General features: G+C 45.3%; 4 protein-coding genes and 4 pseudogenes across 4 annotated transcripts; 7 read left to right on the forward strand and 1 right to left on the reverse strand.

The window, feature by feature from the left end:
* The first annotated feature begins 5,833 nt into the window (after positions 1-5,833).
* On the forward strand, positions 5,834-6,953 carry LOC101785270 (annotated as a pseudogene).
* A 463-nt stretch (positions 6,954-7,416) lies between these two features.
* Positions 7,417-8,704, forward strand: LOC101765445 (probably inactive leucine-rich repeat receptor-like protein kinase At5g48380). Its single transcript, XM_022827118.1, has one exon. The coding sequence runs from the start codon at positions 7,666-7,668 to the stop codon at positions 8,464-8,466; it is 801 nt and encodes a 266-aa protein (XP_022682853.1). The 5' UTR covers positions 7,417-7,665; the 3' UTR covers positions 8,467-8,704.
* Positions 8,705-9,497: 793 nt separating this feature from the next.
* Positions 9,498-10,738, forward strand: LOC101765857 (probably inactive leucine-rich repeat receptor-like protein kinase At5g48380). The gene is made up of 3 exons (XM_022826742.1): positions 9,498-9,744; positions 9,815-9,889; positions 10,036-10,738. Exons 1-3 carry the CDS (start codon positions 9,498-9,500, stop codon positions 10,482-10,484), a joined length of 771 nt encoding a protein of 256 aa, XP_022682477.1. The 3' UTR covers positions 10,485-10,738.
* Positions 10,739-12,847: 2,109 nt separating this feature from the next.
* LOC105914436 lies at positions 12,848-13,847 on the forward strand (annotated as a pseudogene).
* A 610-nt stretch (positions 13,848-14,457) lies between these two features.
* LOC101785673 lies at positions 14,458-15,403 on the forward strand (annotated as a pseudogene).
* Positions 15,404-15,985: 582 nt separating this feature from the next.
* On the forward strand, positions 15,986-17,359 carry LOC101786074 (probably inactive leucine-rich repeat receptor-like protein kinase At5g48380). The gene is made up of 2 exons (XM_004970803.3): positions 15,986-16,126; positions 16,231-17,359. Exon 2 carries the CDS (start codon positions 16,349-16,351, stop codon positions 17,129-17,131), a length of 783 nt encoding a protein of 260 aa, XP_004970860.1. The 5' UTR covers positions 15,986-16,126; positions 16,231-16,348; the 3' UTR covers positions 17,132-17,359.
* Positions 17,360-17,495: 136 nt separating this feature from the next.
* On the forward strand, positions 17,496-18,914 carry LOC101766678 (annotated as a pseudogene).
* Positions 18,915-18,981: 67 nt separating this feature from the next.
* Positions 18,982-21,810, reverse strand: LOC101786480 (pectin acetylesterase 5). Its single transcript, XM_022826416.1, has 12 exons — positions 21,465-21,810; positions 21,290-21,372; positions 20,920-21,052; positions 20,636-20,715; positions 20,469-20,558; positions 20,269-20,393; positions 20,123-20,183; positions 19,937-19,990; positions 19,764-19,841; positions 19,568-19,673; positions 19,318-19,463; positions 18,982-19,214 (listed from the first exon to the last, which is right to left on the reverse strand). Exons 1-12 carry the CDS (start codon positions 21,664-21,666, stop codon positions 19,116-19,118), a joined length of 1,257 nt encoding a protein of 418 aa, XP_022682151.1. The 5' UTR covers positions 21,667-21,810; the 3' UTR covers positions 18,982-19,115.
* Between the last annotated feature and the right edge of the window lie 2,437 nt (positions 21,811-24,247).

Below are 24,247 nucleotides of genomic sequence, written 5' to 3' on the forward strand. Positions count from 1 at the left end.
CGGCATGCCGCGGCGGAGCTGGGGGAGCAGGGGGAGGAGCGGGTTGCGGGACCATGGTGGTGGTTGCTGCTCCGGGGGAGGGGGAGGGTCCAGCGCCACCGCGGGAACAGCTTCGAGACCTGCCTTTTCGCCGATGAGGATCCGCCTCCGCCCCCTCAGGTCAGGCAACAACAAATCGGGATGAATTTTTGGGGGGTTCATGCCCTTCGCTGGGGATTGCGGGTTTACGCCCATTCAATTCAGAAGTGTTTACAGGCAACAGGGGCGAAGGATCGCCCGGAGATCTCCGTCAAGTTGCTACTGGAGGAATCGAGGAAGCACGTGCGCGACGAGATCTTACCACGAGCCCGCATCATCTAGAAGCTCGCCAACGATGTCGGCGTGCCCCATTGCCACCTGGACCGGGCCATGCACGCATTGATGGGGCCAGGCAACGCAAGCGCGGACGTCGCCGAGCTCGGCACCGCGGCGACGGAACTGGAGCGAGAGGTCACCTCACGGCTCCGCGCTCTAGTGGCGGAGCTGGCGAAAGCGTGCCTGAGGCACCAGCAAGCAGCAGAGGCCAAGGAGGCGGTGCAACGCGCCGCCGAGGAGAGGGCACAGCAGAGAGGGAATGCTGCTGGCGGCGTACAGAATGAGCCACCACTCTGGTCGCGTTGTTATTGGCCATGGATTGATGGCAACGCAAATACCCAAATTCGACCACAACACGTATTATATTAATCAAACAGGTTTGACTTTAATAATTTCTTAGTTAGGATAGATTGGGATTATGCTATTTGATGACATGGGAATTAGTTATTGTGCAGATGGATGGCACATAGACCCAAATTTAATTACAGCACATGTACTAGTCTAATTGCTGTCTGATTGTTCACTGGCATTTTGCGTACCAATTGCATTGTTCTAGTCGAATTGTTGTCTGACTGTTTACTGGCACTTTGCGTACTAGTTGAATTGTTGTATAATCATTTACTGTCGTTTCGCATACCCGATTGCATTGAACTAGTGGAATTGTTGTATGATTATCCAACGACATTTTGGGTACCAATTGCTCTTTCTCATTATTCTTATTCCTGCAGGGAAACCAGTGGGAGGCAAGCATGCAGGGATATGCTCTGAGTGGTTGGTTTAGTCTGGTGCCCTACTTGGCAGCCAGCACTGGTAATGTGCCAAGGGCTCTCAGCGACGAAGATAGATGGAAAATTAATCTGGTACTCTCCTCGTGTTTACTATTGTGGCCATTGGTGTTCTGTTGACTTCGACTGCAAGATCTTGGGTTGAGCGCTTGCTTGCGATGATATCATCTCGAGTTGGAATGTTTGATACGTTTTTACCTCTATTGCTATATATCTGTCATATTTTGCTCATCGAGCAGTTCTAGGTCTTAGCTGTTTCTCCACATCCATTGTAGGTATCAACATCTTTGCCATATTATTCGTCTATGACCGCAGGCCGTCCTTGACCTCCTCACTTCCGTGTGGCAGATCCTACCAACAGATGAAGCTGAATTCCAGGTGGCAGAGCCAACCTACGATGAAGTCCAGACCCTTGTGATCCCGGGTGACAGAGCCAACCTTCGATGGATCACAACTTATGCACTAAGTACTTAGAAACTATATGACCCAACCGGGAGACTAATACTTGTAAGAAACAGAACTTTATTACAACATAACAATATTACACAAGAGTGTACAACACCCTCTCTTTAGTGGCTAGCCTGGCACTCACCCTTTATTTCTACCATACTCCACTCATCTACCATACTCATGGTTGAATGGCATGGCAAGGAAATGGGACCTCTATTTATAGGCCAAGCGAGTTTATAGGATGATGACATGTGTCCCCTTCTAGAGTTTTCACTAGACAAATATCTATGTTCTACATTATTCTAATTTCTTCATGGCAACAACATCTAGTGTCTTCATAGAAAATATCATGGATCATGAGTTGTGGAAAAGATTCTAGAAGCTTGTATTTGCTTTTCTTCAATACTGAGGAGGAAACGGATCGCATACTACGTGGTGAAAAGGATGCTTGGGCTGTACGTGTCTTTCAGCACTCCTTTAAGTTGTGTGCAAAAAGCTCAAAGTATTCTAATTTTGTTTTTTTTTCCATGCAGTTAAAGAACCTTGAGGGTCACATGGAGTTTGAGCATGGTTATGACATGAGCAGTCCATCTATTACTACTGTAAGTAAAGTACAACAGGTATGCCAATGAGTATCAAACTTTATATTTCTTGAACTCTTAACCAATTAATTAAGGACTCAACTATAAAACTAGGGACAAAAATAAAATGCATTTTAATCAACTGTGACAATTGACAAGTATCAATGCATGGAAACTGGCTAATATAATAATTAACAGTTAAGAAACATAGTGGAAAATTTCACAGACTGAGGTGCAGTTGTGTGCAGAAGGTTGTCATGGATTTCTACAGCTCTTGATGCAAAAGCATCGAGAACACATTGTACATGACATTTGAGAACACATTGTACATGACATTTGAAGTCTGCAAACCCTCCTTTGGAATCCTCCAGCTCTTTGTTTCGTCATGAAAGAGCTTAAACACTGACACAAATCTAGGAACTTTCACAATATGGATTACAGAAATGCCTTCTGCTGGTTGTAACTATCAAGGATCTCTACCAGTTCATACTATTACATTGATCATCAGGTGTAAATTCATCGCAGTCAGGGCACCACCGCACCAGTTCTAGTACAGAAATGCCACCTGAAACTTTCTCACACTTGACCCTATGTGAGAAAACTCACCACAGGTGTCGAAGTACCCATATGAGATCCAAATTTATCGCAGTCATTTGCTTTGAGGTAGGCAGTCTAGCTTTAAAACAGCGAACGGAGAGAACTTTACTAATCAAAGATTGTAGCGAGGCATACCATCTGTTTCATCATATATGACTCATACTTGATCACTTTGAAAATAACTTAGCATGATCAGCGAAATTGAAGAAATCTGCATGCATTCCACCAGAGCCTTTTATCAGGACATGATTCTTGGTTCAATCAGCCATATTTTTCAGCCACATGGTGCTCCGTTGCTGCATTAGCACCAGTTGCGCCATCTCGTAACTCCTAATTCTTTGTCGTGTGCCTTGCAGTTTCTCCTTATATATACTACGAAAACTTCACGTCTTCACGTGACCTCCCACCACGACTTCAGCTATTCTTTTAAACAAACCTGTTTACAGTTCATCTCCCCCTGATTTTCTTCTGAATCAACTCTTTTGCTAACCCACTCCATGACATCATCTTAAGGCCCCGTTTGGTAGGGCTTCTCAAAGTGCTTCTTCACCGGCTTTTGGTGAAGCCCTACCAAAGGGCCAATTTCAAAACGGCTTCACCACCAAAGCCGGGGAGAAGCCGCAAAACGGCTTACACTAGAGAGGAGAAGCCGAAAAAAGTGGCTTCACCGGCTTCTCCTCTCTCTCCAAGTATTAAGTGATCATAAAATTACATATATTGCCATTGAGAAGCCGTTTTACCAAACGTTTTGCAAAACGGCTTCAACTTCACTAAAAAAGCCACTCCACCGAAGAAGCCACTCCACGGAAGAAGTCTGACAAAAATATGACGAAGAACAGGATAGATTTATGTATAGATAGTTGGGGTTCGATTTCATTCGGCAGAAGCAGATGTTAGAAGGTCTAGATTATGCTACTCTAATGATAATTAGTGTTAGTATCAGGCTCAAACACACTTTAGCTAAACGAAGAATGAACATGCTTACAGTCTGAAAATGGGCAATAAAGATACTTAAGCAGCGAACAAAGTGAAAAGCTGAAAACCGTAGGAGCGATGATGATCATCGTTCCGTGCATGGCTGTGTTTGTGACTTGGAGTCCGCGTCAAATCGCTGAACAGAGAACGACTTCATTTGGTACCTCGAGTTTCTGAACTTTTTGAATCCGCAGACTGAAGAACGTCACCTTGCCCATGGTGCTGCTTGTCCGCAGCGAGCTAAATTTTCAAGGTCCATTATTTTTTTAAAGAAAAATCTCAAGCTCCATACCTAGATACAAATTGAGCAAAAGTAACACTAACCGTCACACGGTAGGCATTTATTTGCTGAGAAAAAGAATCTCCATCCCATTAATAACATTATCATTCACGGGCTTGTTTTGCACATCGATATCCATATATGATTTGAAGTTTGTAAGATAAAATTAAGTGTCTTTTACCTTGAGCTCGCCGCCGTTGATGTCGGCGTCGGCGGCGTGCCCCGTGGCAACCTGAAGGCGGCCGCGGACGCGTTGTCCCAGGCAGGCAGCTCGGGAAGGTTGGAGGCTGTCCTCGCCCTCCTCGACGCGGCCACCGAGCTGGAGGACGCGCTTGGAGCCGACATGGAGTCGCTTCGAGGAGGCGCGTCGTTCTTGGCGCTCACGTGCCGCGAGCTTCAGGAGGAGCAGCGGGAGGAGCGGCCGGCTGCGGGTCCGTGGTGGTGGCTGCTGCTCCGGGGGTGGCTTCCGCGCCGCCACGAGAAGAGCGTGGAGAACTTGGAGGCCGCTCTTCTCGTCAAGGATCAGGTACGCAGGCAGCAACCCGATTTAAGGTTTGTGCAATGTGAGATGGCGGGTTTAGGCTTCAATTTCGGGGGATGTTTGCAGGGAGCGGGCGAGACCAACTACGCCGCGCAGATCGCTATCGATTTCATGTGCAAGGAGTCGGCGCAACGCGATAACCTGGTGAAGATGGCCTGCGAGATACAACAATTCGCCGACGATCTCGGTTTTCCCCACCACGACCTGGACCGGGCCACGGCTGCATTGATGGTGGCGGACAACGCGAGCGCCGCCTTCGTCGAGCTTGGCACCGCGGCAACTGAGCTCGAGCGGGAGGCCACCGCACAGCTGCACGCTCTCCGCGCTCCGATGGTGCAGCTGGCGGACGCGTGCCGGAAGCACGTGGTAGGGGCTAAGGGAATGAAGGCGCTGCTCCTCGCTGATGAGGAGAGAGCGAGGCAGAAGGCCGCATGTGCCTCGACCCGTTCAGGTATGCCTAATTCTCGGCTATGGATTGTGTGTGTTGCATTTGCGGATTACTATGATGCTCCTATTCAATCGTTTCAATTGCATCAATTATTGTGGCAGGATTTCTCAAAGTACTTCTCCACCGGCTTTTGGTGAAGCTCTACCAAAGACGCAATTGAACTGAGCATGCAGGCTTGTACCGAGGGGGATATTCTAGCTTTGTTCTATAGTTTTCGTGCAAACTTAAGTCCATCGTCCACCTTTGTTATGCAAGCTTGGTATGAGGGGGATCTGTGATTCAAGTGAATGGGAGTGATATCCACCAAACTGAGCATGCGGGCTTAGTTTGTTTCATATGTTTTTTCCAATTTTTCAGCTGTATTTTAAAGCACACAAAAGACAACATAAATGTGAAGTACGAAAAAAGATGTGATGTCGAGCAGCAGCAGTTGGATGATTTTTTTTTTGTTGGAAAGACTAACCTAGATTGAACAAATTCATTGTGTACAAGGGACATGAAAAGGAGAATTAGATGTAGAAGGGATAGGAAAAGGAGAATTAGATGTAGGGTTAGAAGGAAAGATAAATAAACCAGTTCCCCTCACACCTTGTAGACAGAATGCTGTGACAAGATATAAATAGGCCAAATGAATAGAGGTTGTGTGATTGAAAGAAATGTGGAAGTGTATATTCTTGACTGACGAATTACCACTAGCATCGCCACAAAGAAATATAGTCTACACTGTGCTGTGGTCATGGCAAATGATGTTTCTGAAATTCTCTTTCCATGCTATTCTTCACTCCAACAAGCTTATGTCTCTTACTGTAATGTACAGCAGGCATGCCTGGTTTTACAGCTTATGTTGGATTCTATGAGATCTGTTCACCAAAGAAAGGGGAATTTGTCTTTATTTCTGGTGACATCTGGAGCAGTTGGCCAGATCGTTGGTCAACTTGCAAAGCTTCATGGCTGCTATGTTGTAGGAAGTGCTGGAACAAATCAGAAGGGCTGTACTCATACTAGTACCTTTTTCATTTAAAATGAAATTCGCTCCAACCGGTAGTTGCTTGCATTGCATGCGTAGTTGCATCATCCAGGATCTGCAAATCTTTCAGGTTGAGCTCCTGAAGGAAAAGTTTGGATTTGATGCAGCTTTCAACCACAAAGGAGAGCCTGACTTGACTGCTGCCTTAAAAAGGTCAGAATTTCTCCTCAGGAAAATGGTATCATTATCAGGCTATCAGCTTAATTTTAGCTTGCTCGAACAAATTGATCAACCAAGCTATGATCTAAAATATCTGATTTTTTAATTTGATTGCGAGCCTCTTTTTAGCTTTTGATGGACCTAGTAAGTAGTAAATCATGGAGCAACACAAAAACTTTTACCTTCCTTGGGCAAACTATTTGTGAAGATACCTTATTATTTATTCACATGGGGCACTTTATCTTTTTTGCTTAAACCTAAATGGTGGAACTGCTGATGCAATCTCATATGCAAGTGTGTTCCCTCATGTGATAAATTAAACTTGTATAAGAATTTTGTTTATACAACAATACAGTGATCTTGATGTGCAAGTGTTCTCCTGCGTAAGCACTTTCCTGAAGGCATAGACATCTACTTTGAGAACGTAGGTGGGCTGATGTTTGATGCTGTGCTACTCAACATGCGGGTGCACGGCCGCGTTGCAGTATGTGGGATGGTTTCCCAGCGCGGGGTAAGTGTTCCTGCTGGGATCCACAACCTGTTCTGCCTGATAAGCAAGAGGATAGAGATGAAGGGATTCATCACCTCCACCTGTTCCCACAGTTCTTCGATGACATCACCAAACATTACAGAGATGGCAGGATCGTGCATGTGGAAGACATGAATGTCGGGCTGGAGAGTGGTCCTGCTGCCTTTGTTGGTCCATTTAGTGGTAAAAATGTTGGGATGCAGGTTGTGTGCGTGTCACAGGATTGAAAGACCGTGTTCATTCTAGTGAACATTAAAAATTACTTTGTAAAATCAGAACCTTCGTTTGATTGCATAAAAAAGAGAACTCTTGTTCAGACTTCACCTTTTATTCTGAATGAATTCGAGTGCTTACTAGCATCGAGATATGTCATCTTTACTCTTTACGAAGTCTTAGCTGCCGGTCATTAGTAGCTTTGTTATTGTCCTGATAAATCTGTGATGTGATGGTGGGGTCAGTGTAGCAATTTTTACCATCTACTTTTACATGGTACTATGGTAGTGTCAGTCTTCGGAGAATGTTTCATTCTGGAGACCGTTGACTCAGCGCAACTGTTTGTAAGTCTCGAGTCAGCAGGACTAGTATATGCATAGCAAAGCAATTATCCTCCCTCTTCAAGAGCTCCATGCCTGTGGTCATTTATCTATTGCGGGTGGTGGCTTTTGCTTTGCCTGGACGGTGGATCATCTGGTGAGTTTTTTGCTACACCTATCTTGTCCATACACTAGTATGAAGAATTATATATCAGTTGAGCATCTAGTCAGTCCTCGTTAGTATTACTTTTGGAAGACGAATCAAAAAATTATTACAATTTTACTTTGAGGCAGCGAGGTGCCTCTCTGTTATCTTGTCTTATATGCCTATTCTCACTAGTTTTCAGCAAGTGACACAGGAGTTGGGAAGCTGCAATTGGCTGAGAAAACTGTTTGTTTTCATGCCATGTCTAAGATAGCTGATGATATCAAGTTTGCCCTTTGGTTGCTGCTGTTGAGCGGCTCATCATCGTGTTTTGGTTCTGATCCTGATGTCCAATGCTTGAAGACTGTACAAGAATCAGTGATTGATCCCAACGGCATGCTAAAATCCTCATGGATTTTTGAAAACAACACCGCCGGTTTCATATGCCGATTCACGGGTGTGGAGTGCTGGCACCCTGATGAGAACAGGGTTCTCTCGCTGCGTCTAAGCAACCTGGGTCTTCAAGGCCAATTTCCTCAAGGTCTCGAGAATTGTACAAGCATGACCGGCCTGGACTTGTCGAGTAACAATTTTTCAGGACCCATCCCTTCCAATATTGCATGGCAGCTGTCCAGTCTGACGTTTTTGGACCTCTCATATAATAAATTTTCGGGTGAACTCCCAATCGGCATCTCAAACATCACATACCTGAACACTCTCAACCTTCAGCACAACCAACTCAGCGGTCGAATTCCATCGCAGTTCGCTCTGCTTCCTCGATTACAGGAGTTCAATGTTGCGGACAACCAGTTGTCTGGGGCTATTCCGCCTGCATTACAGAGGTTCCCGTCATCTAACTTTGTTGGTAACCAAGGGCTTTGTGGTCCACCGTTGCATGACTGTGGCGGTAGAAGCAAACGGAAACTGAGATTGCACAGGATCAACGACGAGTCCAGTATTGGTGCGGCTGCTGGGTTCGTGGTGGGATTTGTTATGGCCTTCTACTTTCCGCACCTGTTCGTCTTCTCCCAGAACCTCCATCCCTACGTCTTCCGCATATGATCTGCCTACTCTGAAACTTTTATCTGACATCAACCTCCGGAGATCAAATGAGTACTTCAACTATAATAGTAGTTCTTTCTTTAATTTTTGGCAGCAATTGGGTCTCACTTATTGATCAATGGATAGAAGCTTTCATGCAACTGCAATGATCATTTTTGTTTCCTTCTTTGTTTCTTAGCTTTGTACAAACCTTTTGTCTCCTTTGCTTATTTATAATATATATATAACCAGTAGGGGCAACCCCTCCTATTTCATAAAAATAAAAAGAAATTGGGTCTCACTTAAGCAATTTGTTTACACCGCAATTTAGTAAATGGGGTGTTTCGTTTCTAATGTAGATTTTAACCCTTGGAATGTCTAAAAATGATCTCTGATGTATATCAGGCTGCGACAATTCATAAATCCTACCCCCTCCTCGATCTTCCTACAGAGCGTAAAGAAGAGAATGTTGAAACTTGAGCATGGCACTGGTGCGAGGCTCGTAGAGTGACTCCAGAAATTAACACTTGCCTTGGAGGAAAGCGAGCTCAACAAGTTCATCACAGTTACACAGTAGTAAAACAATTCAGGACTCTACTGAACAAACCAAGAAATGCCGATAAGCGTACTTGGTATGTCATCTCGGCAATTCGGCATGATATAACTGTAAACAACATCAAACATTTCGCCGGTATCCGGGATCCTTCTCTACATAAAGTCGACACGGTTCCAGACTTCCAGTTATTATCGTGGGCCAAACAGCCTGATCAAGCCAGTGACTAGTCACTGCCCCAGCAACTATCTCCACATGTTCCGCTGACTAGTCCCCTGACTAGCTGCCGTGTTCCGTCTTGGCGTTGGCGAGGTGATCGTCATCGTCTCGCCAGCGAAAAGTCCAACGTGGCACTCCGATTGCTCCTGTTAATCAACCGGTGACAAGAAAGACTTAAATTTTCGGGTTCTGCGATAGTCTTCACGAGCAGCTGCTGCTGGTGCTCGAGCTGTCGGCCGTTCTAACCTGCGCCTGCCATATGCCTACGCGCGATTACATGATGGACTTCATGGTCGTCTGGCTGCTGCTCCTAAGCAGCTTATCCTCGTGTTCTGGTATCGCCAGTGACATCCAGTGCTTACAGGAGCTGAAAGAATCGGTGAGTGATCCTACCGGTGCACTCTCCTCATGGAAGTTCTCTGAAAACGGCACAGAAGGGAACATATGCCAATTCGCCGGCGTTTCCTGCTGGAACCCGTCTGACAGCAGAGTCCTGTCCTTGTGCCTCCGCAACATGGGGCTTCAAGGTTCATTCCCTCGAGGCATTCAAAACTGCAGTAGCATGACATCCCTGGACCTGTCACAACAACCTTTCAGGGCCCCTCCCAGGAGACATCTCTTTGCAGTTGAGGTACATCCAAGATCTCAACCTCTCGTACAACGGCTTCTCAGGTGATCGATATGCAAGCTACTGGTTAACGGCCCGCGTTGTACAAACTTTGTATGAACTTCCTCTTAATTGATGTGCAGCTCTCCTGCGTATTCTAGAAAATATGCAAGCTACTCTCTCTGTCTAACCATTTCTTCGCAATGTAAATGATACTCAGCTCATGTATATTGTTCTCTAACGAGAAGCTTCTCAGGTGAAATCCCGCCCGGCATCGGAAACCTGACGTACCTGAGCAGCCTGAGCCTTCAGCACAACCGGTTCACCGGACGGATCCCGGAGAAGATCGGCAAGCTTGCACAATTAACTACGCTGAACGTTGCAGATAACTCGTTGTCAGGTCCCATCCCGGGCTCTCTCCAGAGGTTCGCGCCGGAATACTTCGCCGGCAACGGCGGTCTCTGCGGGGCGCCGCTGGACCGCAAGTGCAAGAGGCGTTTCCATGTGCGGATACACATCAGGCTGCGCAGGATCAACAACGCGTCCAGCATCGGCGCCGCGGCCGGGTTCATCGTGGGGTTCGTCGTGGCGTTCTACTTCCCACACTGGTTCGTATTTTGTGGGGGTCTTCGTCCCTACATCGTCCCTGTGTGCGGCTGATATGATAGCGCTCATCTTTCTCGAAGTTATATTATGCCACTTTTAACGGGAGTTTCGTTCGTTATTTTTAAGAGGGATATAATCATCTCAGGAAGTTTGGGGTTGATGAACGAAACAAGCCATTAGTCACAGCATTTAATTGTTACACCGTGTTGTAAAATAATGATTCGGTCATAATTACATTCTTTTTTGTTACGATGATGTTAAGTACCAACGGATTACTTTTTTCTTTAAATAGTTTATGATGGTTGACACGAGGAATGTAATACAAAATTTGATTAAATTAGTGCCGGTCTCACTATTTTTAATACTTGATCCCACCTATTTGATATTTCTTGGTATTTTTCTCTAGTTACCTCTAGGTACTTTCTATCTTTCCACCGCACGATTTTTCTGGATGGACGGCTTTTATTTTTTCCATTATTATAAAAATCCTCAAATGGATATACTATATTTTATTAGATTAAACTCATTCCTTCTCATTCTTTTTCTTAAACTTTTGTACGACCTGTAGAGCTGGGTCTTTCTTTGACTTTTCCCATCCCTAGTTTCAATTAATTTGCTTGCTGGCAATTTAGCAAACGAGGTGTTTCATTTGTACGGCAATTTAGCAAATGATCATCTGGCAAGTCTCCAGATGTGATGGAATTGTAAAATCTACGTTCCAGTTTTGACATCCCAAAAGTTACTAAAAATGTTTAGAATCAGGTAGAGCGTTCAGGTTAGTAAAGCGCCTCCTTCAGCAAGATTTTCTTTCGTCACGGAAAGCGAGCTCTGCAACTCCGTCAGTCGTGAATCAATTATCGCCGAACCAATCTAGAAATACACACGAGCAGACAAGCTGGATCATTCCCTTTCATTCCCTCGTCCATACGCACGCTATCTACTGGGAGCAGGGGTGGTAAAAGACCTCTTAGCAAATTTAAGGATTGAGCTCAATAAAAACCAGACTATAATATTATATAATTTTAAATTAAAAATAGATAAGGTTGAATTAGACTGTGAAGGGGACATGAGGGTCATGATCCATTACCACTGGGAAGCACAGTCAACATTTTATCAATTTTTCTACAAATATTATTCCATTATTTTATGCCGTTACAACTTAAAATTCAATTTATATCAATTAAAATTCTATAATTGCACTTAATAAATTAAAATTATCAAACAGATCTAAAAAATTATCAAAATTTCACATAAAACAATCTATGTTCACTATTGCCTATACAAAAAGTTTTGAAGTCAAATCCCAATTCGACTGTCACTTTGACTCCAAATCTTACCGATTCCTTCTTAACGCTAAGATTCTTTTTATGAGATGCTTCGATTTGTAAACATCATACGTGATAAATTGTGCAAAATCTTCTAAATTTTTTACCACAACCTCCATGTATGATATCATCACATCATGACAAATCTCATAATTTACAGACTTCGTTTGCTTTTTTAGAATTTAAAAACCAATCGGCCACACATTCGTGTTCGTGTTTTCTGAACAAGATGTTTGAAATTTCTTTTAATTTCCTGGGTAAGGCCTAACACTGACTCAATAACATGAATATCATTTTTCTACTTATTTTATTCTATTATTTGAATCACTTACAGTTCAAATTTGACTTATACCAAAAAATTCCTAGAAATACAATAAATTAATTAAATATAGCAAACAGATCCAGAAATATACCAAATATTTAACATGGAATACCACATGTTGTATGTTGAGAGTAGAAAAAATTTCAAGGTCAGAAGAGAAAAAAAATAAAATTATTTGCCGAGTGCCACAGATTTATACTCGGCAAATATAGTAAAGGATGGACACGTGGCACATTCTTTGCCAAGTGCCTCCCTTTGCTGAGTGTTTTTTTCCTCTTTTGCCGAGTGCCAAAATTCGCCGAGTGTCTATGGATATTTTTGCCGAGTGTAAGTCTTTGCCGAGTGTTTCCACTGACGGACACTCGACAAACAAAACTAACGGATGTATAGGTGGCACGTTCTTTGCCGAGAGCCTCCATTTGTTGAGTGTTTTTTCCCTCTTTTGCCGAGTGCCAAAATTTGGCGGGTGTCCATGCACGTTTTTGCCGAGTGTAAGTGTTTGCCGAGTATTTTTTGATCTGTTTACCGTGTGTCGCATTGTTTGCCGAGTGTTTTTATATTAGCCTATTTGCTGAGTGCACGATAGAATACATAGGCAAAAATCTTGGCACACGGCAAACCTGGGCATTCCGGTAGCGGCAGTGACCACCTCCACATGTTCCTGTGGTAAGATTGCTGTCTACCAATTAGGCCGTGGACCCGTCATGCAGAGTCGCTCTCTAGTCCCTCTGGTTGTGGCGTGGAGAGGCTGATGCTTGTCGAGGAAAAATCTTTGCATTGCTAGAGTGGTATATTTGTCTCCTGTTTACTGCTGCTCGAAACAGCTCGAGCGCATCTATGTTCCACTTCCACTCCATGAAGTTCATCATCTTGCTGCTGCTCCTAGGCAGATTATCCTCTTGTTCTGGTTCCAGCAGCGACGTCCAGTGCTTGAAGGACCTGAAAGAATCGCTGGGTGATCCTAATGGCGCACTCTCCCCATGGAATTTCTCCAGCAACCACTTGGAAGGATACGTATGCAAATTCAACGGTGTCGAGTGCTGGTCCCCCGACGAGAACCGCGTCCTGTCCTTGCGGCTCGGCAGCATGGGGCCGGCTTCAAGGTTCTTTCCCTCGCGGCCTTCAGTTCTGCAGTAGCATGACAGTACTGGATCTCTCCGGCAACAATCTCTCAGGGCCCCTCCCGGCGGGCATCAACCAGCAGCTGCCGCTCCTCACGTCCCTGGACCTCTCAAACAACGGCTTCTCAGGCGAAATCCCGGGGGACATCGGGAATTTTATGTTGGACTCGTACCTGAACACCCACAACCTTCAGCACAACCGGTTCACGGGACAGATTCCGGAGCAGATCGGTACTTTTGCACGTCTAAGTTCGTTCAGCGTTGCAGATAACTCGTTGTCAGGTCCCATCCCTGGCTCTCTCCAGAGGTTCGCGCCGGAATACTTCGCCGGCAACGGCGGTCTCTGCGGGGCGCCGCTGAACCGCAAGTGCAAAAGAGGCGTTTCCATGTGCGGATACATCTCAGGCTGCGCAAGATCAACAGCGCGTCCAGCGTCGGCGCCGCAGTCGGCTTCGTCGTGGGGTTCGTGGTGGCGTTCTACTTCCCGCACTGGTTCGTCTTCTGTGGGAGTCTCCGGCCCATCTTCCGTATATATGTGCGCCTGATACTGATACGCCGGAGATTATCATCTATAGTAAATAGTCACTAGGCAACATGTAATCAGCGAAAATTCTTACTGCATCTTGATCAATAAATTTGGGCATTTGGCCTAGGCATCTCACAGATGTGTAGCAAATTCTGAAAGAAAAAGAGAACCAGTTGCACCACTGGACAAGTGCGGCACAACCGCGTAGTGTCAGTCAAACAGGGCTGCCGCCAATGGCAATAGGCATAGGTGCGCGTCCGCCTACCAGTTCCCCCGCCGGCGCGGCGGCGTCTCACCTCCCTCGCTTTCCGCTTGCACACTCCGGCGACCGCCGCTACCGCGATCATTTCAGATCCGGCCAACTGCTCGTCGCCAACGTCCCAAATCAACTTGTTGATCTCCGGCCGGGCTCCATTCAGATCCGGCGGCCATCGGCCGGATCCTGGATACCTCCGCCACGCTCCTGAAAGCCCAGCGGCCACATCATTGACGTTATGTCCTCGTTCGGCGCCATTATCGTTTTCCCCAGCCCCTAGCTAGTTTCTTCTGGTTTGCCTGGATCATTTGGGAACCGGTGAGTTCTTTGAACCGGTGAGGAGACCAAAATAACAATATTGTTGTTTCATCCTTTCTTTTGTTTTTACCAATGTGGAGGCTTCTCTGAGGCATCTGCATTTTTTGTGCTTCTGCAGGAACAAGCTTCTTCTTCTCAGGTGGAGTCAGTTTCTTCTTCTCAGGTGGAGTCAGTTGAGCATTTTTGTTTTTAGGTTGAGAGAAGCTTTCTGTTCCTACACCATGTCTGGGATGGCTGGTAATACCAAGTTCCTCCTTTGGCTGCTCCTCTTGAGCACGACCAGCTCATCGTCGTGCTTTGGTTCCCAGCTAGATATCAGATGCCTGAAGACTGTAAAACAATCAGTGACTGATCCTAACGGGACACTGGAGTCCTCATGGAATTTTGACAACACCGCCAAAGATTTCATATGCCAGTTTATAGGTGTGGAGTGCTGGGAATGGAACCCCAGCGACAGCAGGGTTTGAATCTCAGCAACTTGGGTTTTGAAGGCCAATTTCCTCAAGGTCTCGAGTACTGTACAGGCTTGGCTAGTCTGGACCTGTCAAATAACAATTTTTCAGGGCCCATCCCTTTGAACATCACACGGCAGGAGGTGACATACTTGACATTTCTGGATCTCTCGTACAACAGATTTTCAGGTGAAATTCCAATAGGCATCTGCAATATGGACCTGAACGTCCTAAACATTCAGCACAACCAACTCGGTGGTCAAATTCCAAGACAACTCGATGGGATTCTTCGGTTAACATCTCTCAGTGTCGCAGATAACCAGTTATCCGGGCTTATTCCTTCATCCTTATCCAAGTTCCAAGCATCCAACTTTGCTGGTAATCAAGGGCTTTGCGGTCCACCGTTGGATGATTGTGGCAATACAAACAAAGCGAGTCTGGGATCACACAGGATCAACGACGAGTTCATTATTGGCTCGGCTGCTGGGTTCGTGGAAGGATTTGTGGTGGCGTTCTACTTCCCGCATATTTTCATCTTCTCCCAACGGCTCCATCCATATGTCTAACGCACATGTTGATGTCTATTTGTTCTGAAACGTTGTGGAGAGTCGAGACCAAGTGAGTTATTAGACTGCAATTAATTCTTTTTTCCCCTATCAGCAGACAAAAAGGAAACATTCTCTGAATTTGTGTTCATGGAAACCTGCAAATGAGGTGTTTGTTATGCTGTAAATGCGGATTTCAACACTTCCCATTCCAAAAATGATTTTGAGGCACAATGGAATGGGGAGCACGAACTAGGGGTACTTGGATGTCGACTCGCCGCCGCCGTTCGCGAGGAAAGGAGCCGTGGAAACTGGAAACCTGTTCTTCATCCCCCGCGACTCACTGCCACCGTGAGCGCCATTGTTGGAGAGGATAATGAATTAACCATATATTTGCTTTAAGATTTGTAGAAGTTTTATATGAAAAGAACCACCCATTGACTAAGTTTTTGCCTCCCGGCCCTGCCGGGGGCCGGCCTGCTATAAGTACCGAATAACTTAGTCAGTGTCCTCTTAAATCCATGGTGTGATGGCAATAGAGCATAAATTATAGCATCTGATCAGCCTCAAGGGTCAAACAGTCAAACTGGAGACTCCGTCCTTCTGTGGTGTATAGTCAGTCCAACTGGCAGCACCCTGGTATAAGTCTCCAGGTCAGCAGAACTGAGCAACTGACTGAATAAAAACATATTCTCCAGTGGAGAGTCCTCTCCTTTTATAGCTGTATCCTGTGGGCATCATGTTCTGCCCTTCGCATGCACTAATAGAAGAGGAGGCTCATATCTCCAGTGAGGGGTTCTATATTTCTATCAGCTTTGCGTGGATCACCAGGTGAGTTTTCTGATACACCTCATCTTGTCCATACACGCGCTACTTCAGAGTTTAGAAAAGCAACCCAGTAAATAATTGTTTCGTTGTCGTTGATGCCTGCGTAGGAAGAGTGCTTGTTCTTTGCAAGTGGTGTATTCGAGTATTGTTACACAAGTTTTGAGCAGCCAAGGCGGGAATTTAGAAGCTGCAACTTTTGGCTGAGAAACTCTGTATTTCTACTCCATGTCTGGGATGGCTGACGATATGAGGTTCGTCCTTTTGTCGCTGCTGTTGAGCGGCTCAGCGTCGTGCTCTGGTTCTGATCTTGATATCCAATGCTTGAAGACTGTACGAGAATCAGTGATTGATCCCAACGGCATACTAAAATCCTCATGGATTTTTGAAAACAACAGCTTTGGTTTCATATGCCGATTCACGGGTGTGGAGTGCTGGCACCCTGATGAGAACAGGGTTCTCTCGCTGCGTCTAAGCAACCTGGGTCTTCAAGGCCAATTTCCTCAAGGTCTCGAGAATTGTACAAGCATGACCGGCCTGGACTTGTCGAGTAACAATTTTTCAGGACCCATCCCTTCCAATATTGCATGGCAGCTGTCCAGTCTGACGTTTTTGGACCTCTCATATAATAAATTTTCGGGTGAACTCCCAATCGGCATCTCAAACATCACATACCTGAACACTCTCAACCTTCAGCACAACCAACTCAGAGGCCAAATTCCAGATCGATACGAGTTTTCTAGGTTAAATTTGTTCAATGTTGCAAACAACCAATTATCTGGTCCTATTCCGTTGCATTTGCAGATGTTTCCGCCTTCAAACTTTGCTGGTAACCAAGGGCTTTGTGGTGCACCGTTGGCTGCATGTGACCGTAGAAGCAAATGGATCAGCGACGAGTCCAGTATTGGCGCGGCTGTCGGGTTGGTGGTAGGCTTCGTGGTGGCTTTCTACTTTCCCCACTGCTTCATTTTCTCCCAGAGGCTCCGTCCGTACTTCTTCCGCATATTCTGACATCAATCATCTCTGGAGGCTAAATGAGCATCTGCAACGCTGGTTCTTTCTTTAACATTTACCAGCACTTTGGTTTTCAGTTAATTTGTGTACTCGGCAGTTTCGCAAATGAGAAGTTTCGTTTGCACTGCACATTTCAACACTTGAAATTTCCAAAACCATCTCTGGCGTGGTAACTTGTAAAACATGGGACGTATTTAGTTTCAATCGAGCTTTAGGATCTCTGCATACTGCATACATTATGTCGTCCATGAACCTCTCGAGCAACGGCTTCTCAGGCCAAATCCCGCGCACCATAGCGAGCATGCCGTACTTGAACACCCTCGACCTTCATCACAACTGGTTCACCGGCCCGATCCCTGAGCAGCTCGGCAGTTTTGGAGCGTTAAATTCGTTGAAACTTCTCCCCGCCCAATTGGCAAACAACTTGTCACGACCGGCAAGTGCGTGCCATGTCAGTCACGACCGGCGCCGTGTCAGTCAAACACGGTAGACGCCAATTGGCAAGTGCGTGCCCGCCCAATTTCACGCGAGGAAATAAACTTCTCCCCGCCGGCACGGCGACGTCGTCCCATACTCCCATCTCCTTCGCTTTCCATCTCGTCTCCATCCGACACTAGGTGGACTGACCCTAACATTTAACACAAGGGATTGATCTCCCCTTTCATCTGTCGCGGGTGATGCCTTGTGCAGTTCTGCTTTGCCTGGATCAACTAAGAGCCGGTAATTCTCCTGAAACGCATCCTCTGTTTCAGATTTTACACGACTGTTGAACATCTAGTGATGGCGCTGCTAAACATATGGAGGAAAAAAAACTAATATTTCGAGTTCTTGTTTTTTTCTCTCACTTATGCAGGTAGGCATCACCATATTTTGTGCCTGTGTAGGAACACTATTTCTTCATTACAAGAGAATTTTTTTTTAAGCAATAAGCAAGAGAAGGTTTTGGATATCCTTTCACAGCTTTGAGCGGAACCATGTCTTGGATGGTCGGTGGTATCAAGTTCCTCCTTTGGTTTCTGCTTTTGAGCAGCTCATCATTTTGTTTCGGTTCCGAACTTGATGTAACCTGCTTGAAGACTTTATAGAAATCAGTGATTGATCCTAGGGGCATATTGAAATCCTCATGGGATTTCAGCAGATTCATATGCGGCTTTACTGGTGTGGAATGTTGGCACCCTGATGAAGACAGGATTCTTTCGCTGAGTCTAAGCGACCTCGGGCTTCAAGGCCAATTTCCTCAGGGTCTTGAGTATTGCACTAGTCTAGTCAGCCTTGACCTGTCAAGTAACAATTTTTCAGGGCCCATCTCTTCCGACATTGCGAGGCAGCTGCCCTATTTGTCATCTCTGGATCTCTCATACAATAATTTTTTAGGTGAAATCCCACTTAGCATCTCAAATATGGTTTACCTGAACGGCCTCAACCTTCAGCACAACCAACTCAGCGGTCAAATTCCTGAACAATTCAGTGGGCTGGCTCGGTTAACATCGTTCAATGTTGCAGACAACTTGTTATCAGGAACTATTCCTTCAACTTTGCAGAAGTTTCCGGCTTCAACTTTTGCTAGTAACCGAGGGCTTTGTGATGCACCGTTGGATGAGTGCCCCAGCAGAAAAACGAAACGGAGGCTAATGATCCATGACGAGTCCGTTATTGGTGCAGCTGTTGGGTTCGCCGTGGGTTTTGTCGCGGCCTTCACTTGGCTATTATTATTGCATCCTAATTGCTTTGAGTTCATGAGTTTGATTTTATTTATGTAATAGGATCTATATTTCTTCTCTTGCATAAATGATATGGCAGTGCTCCTGCCAAGGTTTCAAAAAAAAAAGTTGTAGAACAAAATTTCCTTCGCTCAAAAATCAGGATTTTGTTATTTATATTTCATGTATTGTTTTCAACTCGGAAACAGGGAAGGGGAAAATTCCACTTATTACAAATGTATGTAAATCTCGGCTTAGACCATTGTTCCTGATGTGGGCAGCTAACTACCACATGTGGGGTTGCATGGATACTTGCAGTCGATCTGTTTCACCCCTTTCCTTCTACCAAAGTACCAATCTCCAACAGCCTCTGCAATAGTCTGCTCCAAAAAAAAGTAGGAAAAATACGAGGTTATGGTTATGCGACATGCTTTGTTATTGCAGTGTAAACTGTACAGTTCAGTGATTTGGATTGGACCTCACCTTGTTATCAAGCCTTGGGGAGGTCGGCGAATGCCATGAGCCATTCCATTGAGTTTGACAGTGGGTGAAGCATGAATCGATGAACAGCCCCCACTCCCTTTTACCTTCAGCAGCCTTCAACTCATGGATGAGTTTCCTTCTGAATCCTGCAAAACACGGCCAAAGAAGAAAACATTTGTCGTCAAAGGAAACAGGACGGACAGCACCGATTGAATGCTGAAAACAGAAGAGATTGACAAGCTAGGCTAACCATGAAGCACATCGATCTGCTTGGAACTGCAGTTCCCAATATTATCTCTGCAATTGGACCATGTGTCTCCAGGATAGGATCCTACTGGCGCAACAACATTTTGGATCTGGAAAGTATAAGCATATTTACAGCAGTTAGGAACTAGGATGCTACCAAACTGACAAGTACTAGGAGCAATTAGTAAGATTGCAATCACCTGCCAAGAATCATATTCTGAGTTCACAATAAACGTGGGGGTGCTGATGCTCTTGATAAGTTCAGCAGGGAAGAAACACTAGAGCAAATTAAGAAAACATGTTGGCAAATGAGCCTGGCAGCATATCAAAGAGAGCTGAATTCCGTAGACAATGAGCAACTACAACTACATACATCTGTCGGGTCCTTCTTTGCCAGGCAGTCCTTGGGCAAAACTTCACTGACATTCTACAACAAAATTCAGAAAAGTTAACTCAATCACTTTTTAGTATCAAGCTGCACACACGTGTTGAACAGTTCCATCCCATGATCACATAAGGGAAAAGGCCTCAAGGTGAACAACTCCAGTCCACAGCTAACCTGAAGCTGAACAACGCCATTGAAGACCGACCGCATAGATCTTTCTCCTGATAAATCCTTTCTGTTGAGGAAAAGATGCCATACTTGATTTAGTACAAGTGCAACTTTATTATGCTATTGGGATATGCTAATGTCCAGAGACTAACGCATCAAGAAAGAATCCACCATCAGGAACGCATTTGACTGAAACCTCCTGAGGAAATTTTGCACGAAAATTATCGCAATGCAGTAGTGTAGCTAGACCACCGGCAGAACAACCTGCGAGTAAGGCCTGCAAACCGATCACTACTGGTGATTACATTGCTAGAAGGCACTTGTGCAAGAATACGAAAAACAGTAGTTAAACCTGTTTAGCTGTGTCCATTCCTTTTCCCATGAGTTCGGCGATAACTGCTTCCCAGATGCGCAATCCTCTGAAGTACAATTTGGTTCCATCCTACATTAATTAAAGCCAGGATCAGTTTGAGGAATTCAGGATAGGCAACTCACATAGGAACCTAAAAAAAAAATCACCTCTGCTTCACCCTCTGCGTTACCAGAAAATGATGCCCCGTCACAATACCTTACAAAAGCTTTATTCCAGTTGTAGAAATCTGATCACAGTTCAACACCAGTTGAAATTAGCGAAAGGACACGTTGAGCTGTCAGAAGCATCAAAACTCAATTCAGAAGCTTCGCCCAGACAAATAATAGGGAGATTGAAAGCGATCTAGCTGACTAGTTGTGCTATTTGAAAGAGGCACGTTTCTGAAGACCAAATAGTGGATCCACGAAAGAAGCACCTGCACTACACGTACCGGGATTCTGTGGTTGCTGGTCGTTGAATACCCCATCAAAAGTTATTGGTTCCATAAACTTGGACGAACCATACGCGGTCATTTTACGCCCGGAACAAGTTTCTGTGGTGTTGCTGCTGCACCAAGCTCCTCCCTGAGTTCCATTTCATCAATGTAAAATCAGCAATGCTGCGCCACGAAATCTACTAATTAAACATGAACAGAAACATCCCATCGTGCAAGAATGAACCCGTATGTAGCTGACTGTATATAACAAGCACCCATATCATATATAGCCACAACAGAGTTTTGTTGCAGGTTCCAGCTTCAAAAAATCGTGCACAACATCGGATGATTATCTCATCTTTCGTTCATGGAGACGATTGGTCACCTGAAGAAAGACGATCCAGCTTTGGGATCCGGAGCCGGAGCCTCTCTGCAAGTGGTAAGCAGGCGGGCTTCCATCCAAGCACACTGCAACGCATGAACATACACAGATCATCAAGAACAAAGCACACGCGTAATGGAAGAAATCAAGGAGGCGACATCGTTACAGCTCAATATACCCGCGCCCTTCTCCTGCGCGCCGGCGACGAGCGTAAGCTCCACGAGCCCCGGAGAAGAATCCGCCGCCACCGCCACCGGTGAGCCGGAGAAGGCGGCGGCCAGGAGCACGAACAGTGGCGCCACCGCCACCGCGACAGTGTGGGTGTGCCCTGCAGGCCGGTGCTTCCGGACGACGAGCTGCGAATTGTGCTCGGTCGCCATGGCCGTCGTCGCGCTCGCACCGTGGCTTCAGCTAGTCACTGGGAGCCGGAACTACGGGTTGGTTATTGCCATCGTCGACGTCGAGTCTGTATAGCTCGTCAAGCCGCGTGATGGAATCGATCATGGAGGCAAATGGATGGAACCCGCCAAGTGAGTCAGGATTTAAAGAGGAGTAGGACACGGCAACTACCTCCAACTCCAAACGACAAGTCTACAGACTACAGAGACCGGGAGGAGACTCTTGACGCGGACTCCGTCGCTCCGCCGTGTACAGTGGACGAGAAGACGACGACGAGGGCCGGCTGCGGCTTTGCGGAAGAACGCGTGATGACCGCGCGTATCCCTGCCGAAACGTTCACGTCCCACACTGCCCACTTGGCACTTGCGGAAAAATTCGCCAAAACAAAGACGACATCCTGTTGTATGATCGCTCCTCCGGACATGCAGATTTTATACACATTTTACTGAATCTGTCTGTTCATTTTGGTGAAAGTCTTGTCTGTTGAACCCAGGAGGCGTTGGTGAAAGTCTTGTCTGCTGTCCTACTGCATGAATGGCTCAGCACTATTCAGAACGAGCAGCTTTATTCTTCTGTGAATGGCAGTATGGCACTAGGCTCTCATGTGCTTTTAACCCCACAAATGCCACGCACGCGATGTTGGTGGACATCTCTTTTCCTCGCCTTTTCTTTTGGGTTCTTTTATTTTTTGAAAGCAACAGACGCTGAGAGACACATATACAGACGCATGCAAACGAGCCCATAACAAATGCAGAAGATACAGATACGCAAATGCAGGTCGAGGTGTATCCTGAGTCTTGACACACTCCTGGTAATTCTCAACCAATCATTGTAGGCAGCTGGTTGCTGCACGTGGGGTTAGGCTAATCCCAGTGGGAGTTTCATAGAGGTTTTATGCATATTAAATACGGTGACACATCAGCATATGTGATGACATGGCATGGTAGTTATGAAGTGAGAGAGGGAAGGAGTTTCATCAGGATGAAACTGTGTATACACTGTTTCCAAAACTATGAAACCTATTGAAACTTGCATTGGGGGCTATAGTTTCATTTCATCTAACCATATCCAATCACATGCCTCACAATTAAATGTCATGGGCATCCTATGAAATCGTGAAATGAAACTATGCACTAGGACTCCCTATTTCATTCATGAGAATACACCTCATGGGATGATGTGGTATCCTTGGAAACAGTGCAATGAAACCTTGCACTGGGACTAGCCTTACGAAGGACCGGGACGCGCAACCAGACACGGTGAATGCGAGCATATCAAAATTCTTTTCTTAAAATTCAGCTTATATCACAAAAATCACCTTACACGCCTCTTTTCTAGAATTGTTAGATTTACGTAGCCAAATGAGATGCTACTAGACCTAGGAACAAAACTAGAAAACCCTTGACATAAAGCGGAAACAAGCACGGAAAGGGCTAAACAAAAGTTGGAACCAAAACCGGAAGGGAATATTCCCAAAACCGGAGGGAAATCTTCCAAAACTGGACCTTCCTCTTTTCAAAACTGGAACCTCTGATTTTGCCCACAGAGCCTAAAGGAGCTCTAGGAAAAATAGCAAAACTCGACCAAACGAACTCCAAAATTCACGAGATTTGGACCATGGCTTTCCAAGGCCATCAAAAGTCTATTCCCAAGAAATCTCCTCAAAACAATTCCCTGTGCGGGTCAAGATCCAAAGAAAAAGGAAACTCGATCAAATGACGTCCAAACTTCACGAAATTTTAGCCAAAGGTTCTCCCAGAAGCAGTGAGCCTTTGCCCTAAAGATCTTCTCAAAAAGATCAGGATTTCACCTTGAGTTTCATGATTTTGGTCAAGAACACAAAAGAAAACGCCCACCTTTCAAATTGAAATTACTCCATCAAAACTCCATGAATTGAAACGAAACTCGAGCCACAGTAGCACCTCCTCGAGGGATAATAGATCTAGGAAGAAGATCTCAAAAGCTTAAGTATTCATCATGAATTTTGGAGAAAACCAAATACCCTACAAAGAACACGATTTGGAGAAAACTTCAAATCCGAGCCAAATTCATGAGGGATTTAAGTGGGATCACATCAAAGTTGCTCACAAGGATCCTAGCAACAAAATACCCCCACAAATCTCACGGTATTTGGCCTCAAACACGAAGAACAAAAATTCCCACGAAAATGCTCCAAAAAACCTGAAAAAGATAAATTTCAGATTCAAAGAGGATGGAACAAGTGAGCACGAAATTGATCTTTTGATTACTCCACCATATTCAGTTACAAGCCACTCCAAGCAAAATCAAAGCTTTGGATGACAAAAAGATCAAATTAAAGATCCTCTCATCTCTCTCCTTCTCTCTCCTACCAAAGGCTCTCACCAACAAAATGATAAGCCCACCACCAAAGAGCCAAAGAGATGTAGCTGCCCCATGTTGACGCTCATTATTGACACACTTTCATGCATATTCTTATACTAACCCGTCACTTGACACCTGAAATAATCCCATTTTCACATATGCAAGATATTTTGGAGGATATTTTGTTTTCACAGAAATTGGGCTAAATATGCATTTTTT

The sequence above is a fragment of the Setaria italica genome, chromosome V, assembly GCF_000263155.2.
Source record: "Setaria italica strain Yugu1 chromosome V, Setaria_italica_v2.0, whole genome shotgun sequence".
Classification (NCBI taxonomy): domain Eukaryota; kingdom Viridiplantae; phylum Streptophyta; class Magnoliopsida; order Poales; family Poaceae; genus Setaria; species Setaria italica.

Excerpts from the sequence above, each read along its gene's own strand:
- LOC101765445 (XM_022827118.1), top strand. The coding sequence starts at position 7,666 with ATGTCTAAGATAGCTGATGATATCAAGTTTGCCCTTTGGTTGCTGCTG.
- LOC101765857 (XM_022826742.1), top strand. The coding sequence starts at position 9,498 with ATGGACTTCATGGTCGTCTGGCTGCTGCTCCTAAGCAGCTTATCCTCG. Across the intron at positions 9,745-9,814 it reads CCGCAACATGGGGCTTCAAG|GGCCCCTCCCAGGAGACATC; the intron begins GTTCATTCCCTC and ends ACAACCTTTCAG. Across the intron at positions 9,890-10,035 it reads CTCGTACAACGGCTTCTCAG|GATACTCAGCTCATGTATAT; the intron begins GTGATCGATATG and ends CGCAATGTAAAT.
- LOC101786074 (XM_004970803.3), top strand. The coding sequence starts at position 16,349 with ATGTCTGGGATGGCTGACGATATGAGGTTCGTCCTTTTGTCGCTGCTG.
- LOC101786480 (XM_022826416.1), bottom strand. The coding sequence starts at position 21,666 with ATGGCGACCGAGCACAATTCGCAGCTCGTCGTCCGGAAGCACCGGCCT. Across the intron at positions 21,053-21,289 it reads GCTGGATCGTCTTTCTTCAG|GGAGGAGCTTGGTGCAGCAG; the intron begins GTGACCAATCGT and ends AATGGAACTCAG. Across the intron at positions 19,464-19,567 it reads GCAGATCGATGTGCTTCATG|GATTCAGAAGGAAACTCATC; the intron begins GTTAGCCTAGCT and ends CGTGTTTTGCAG.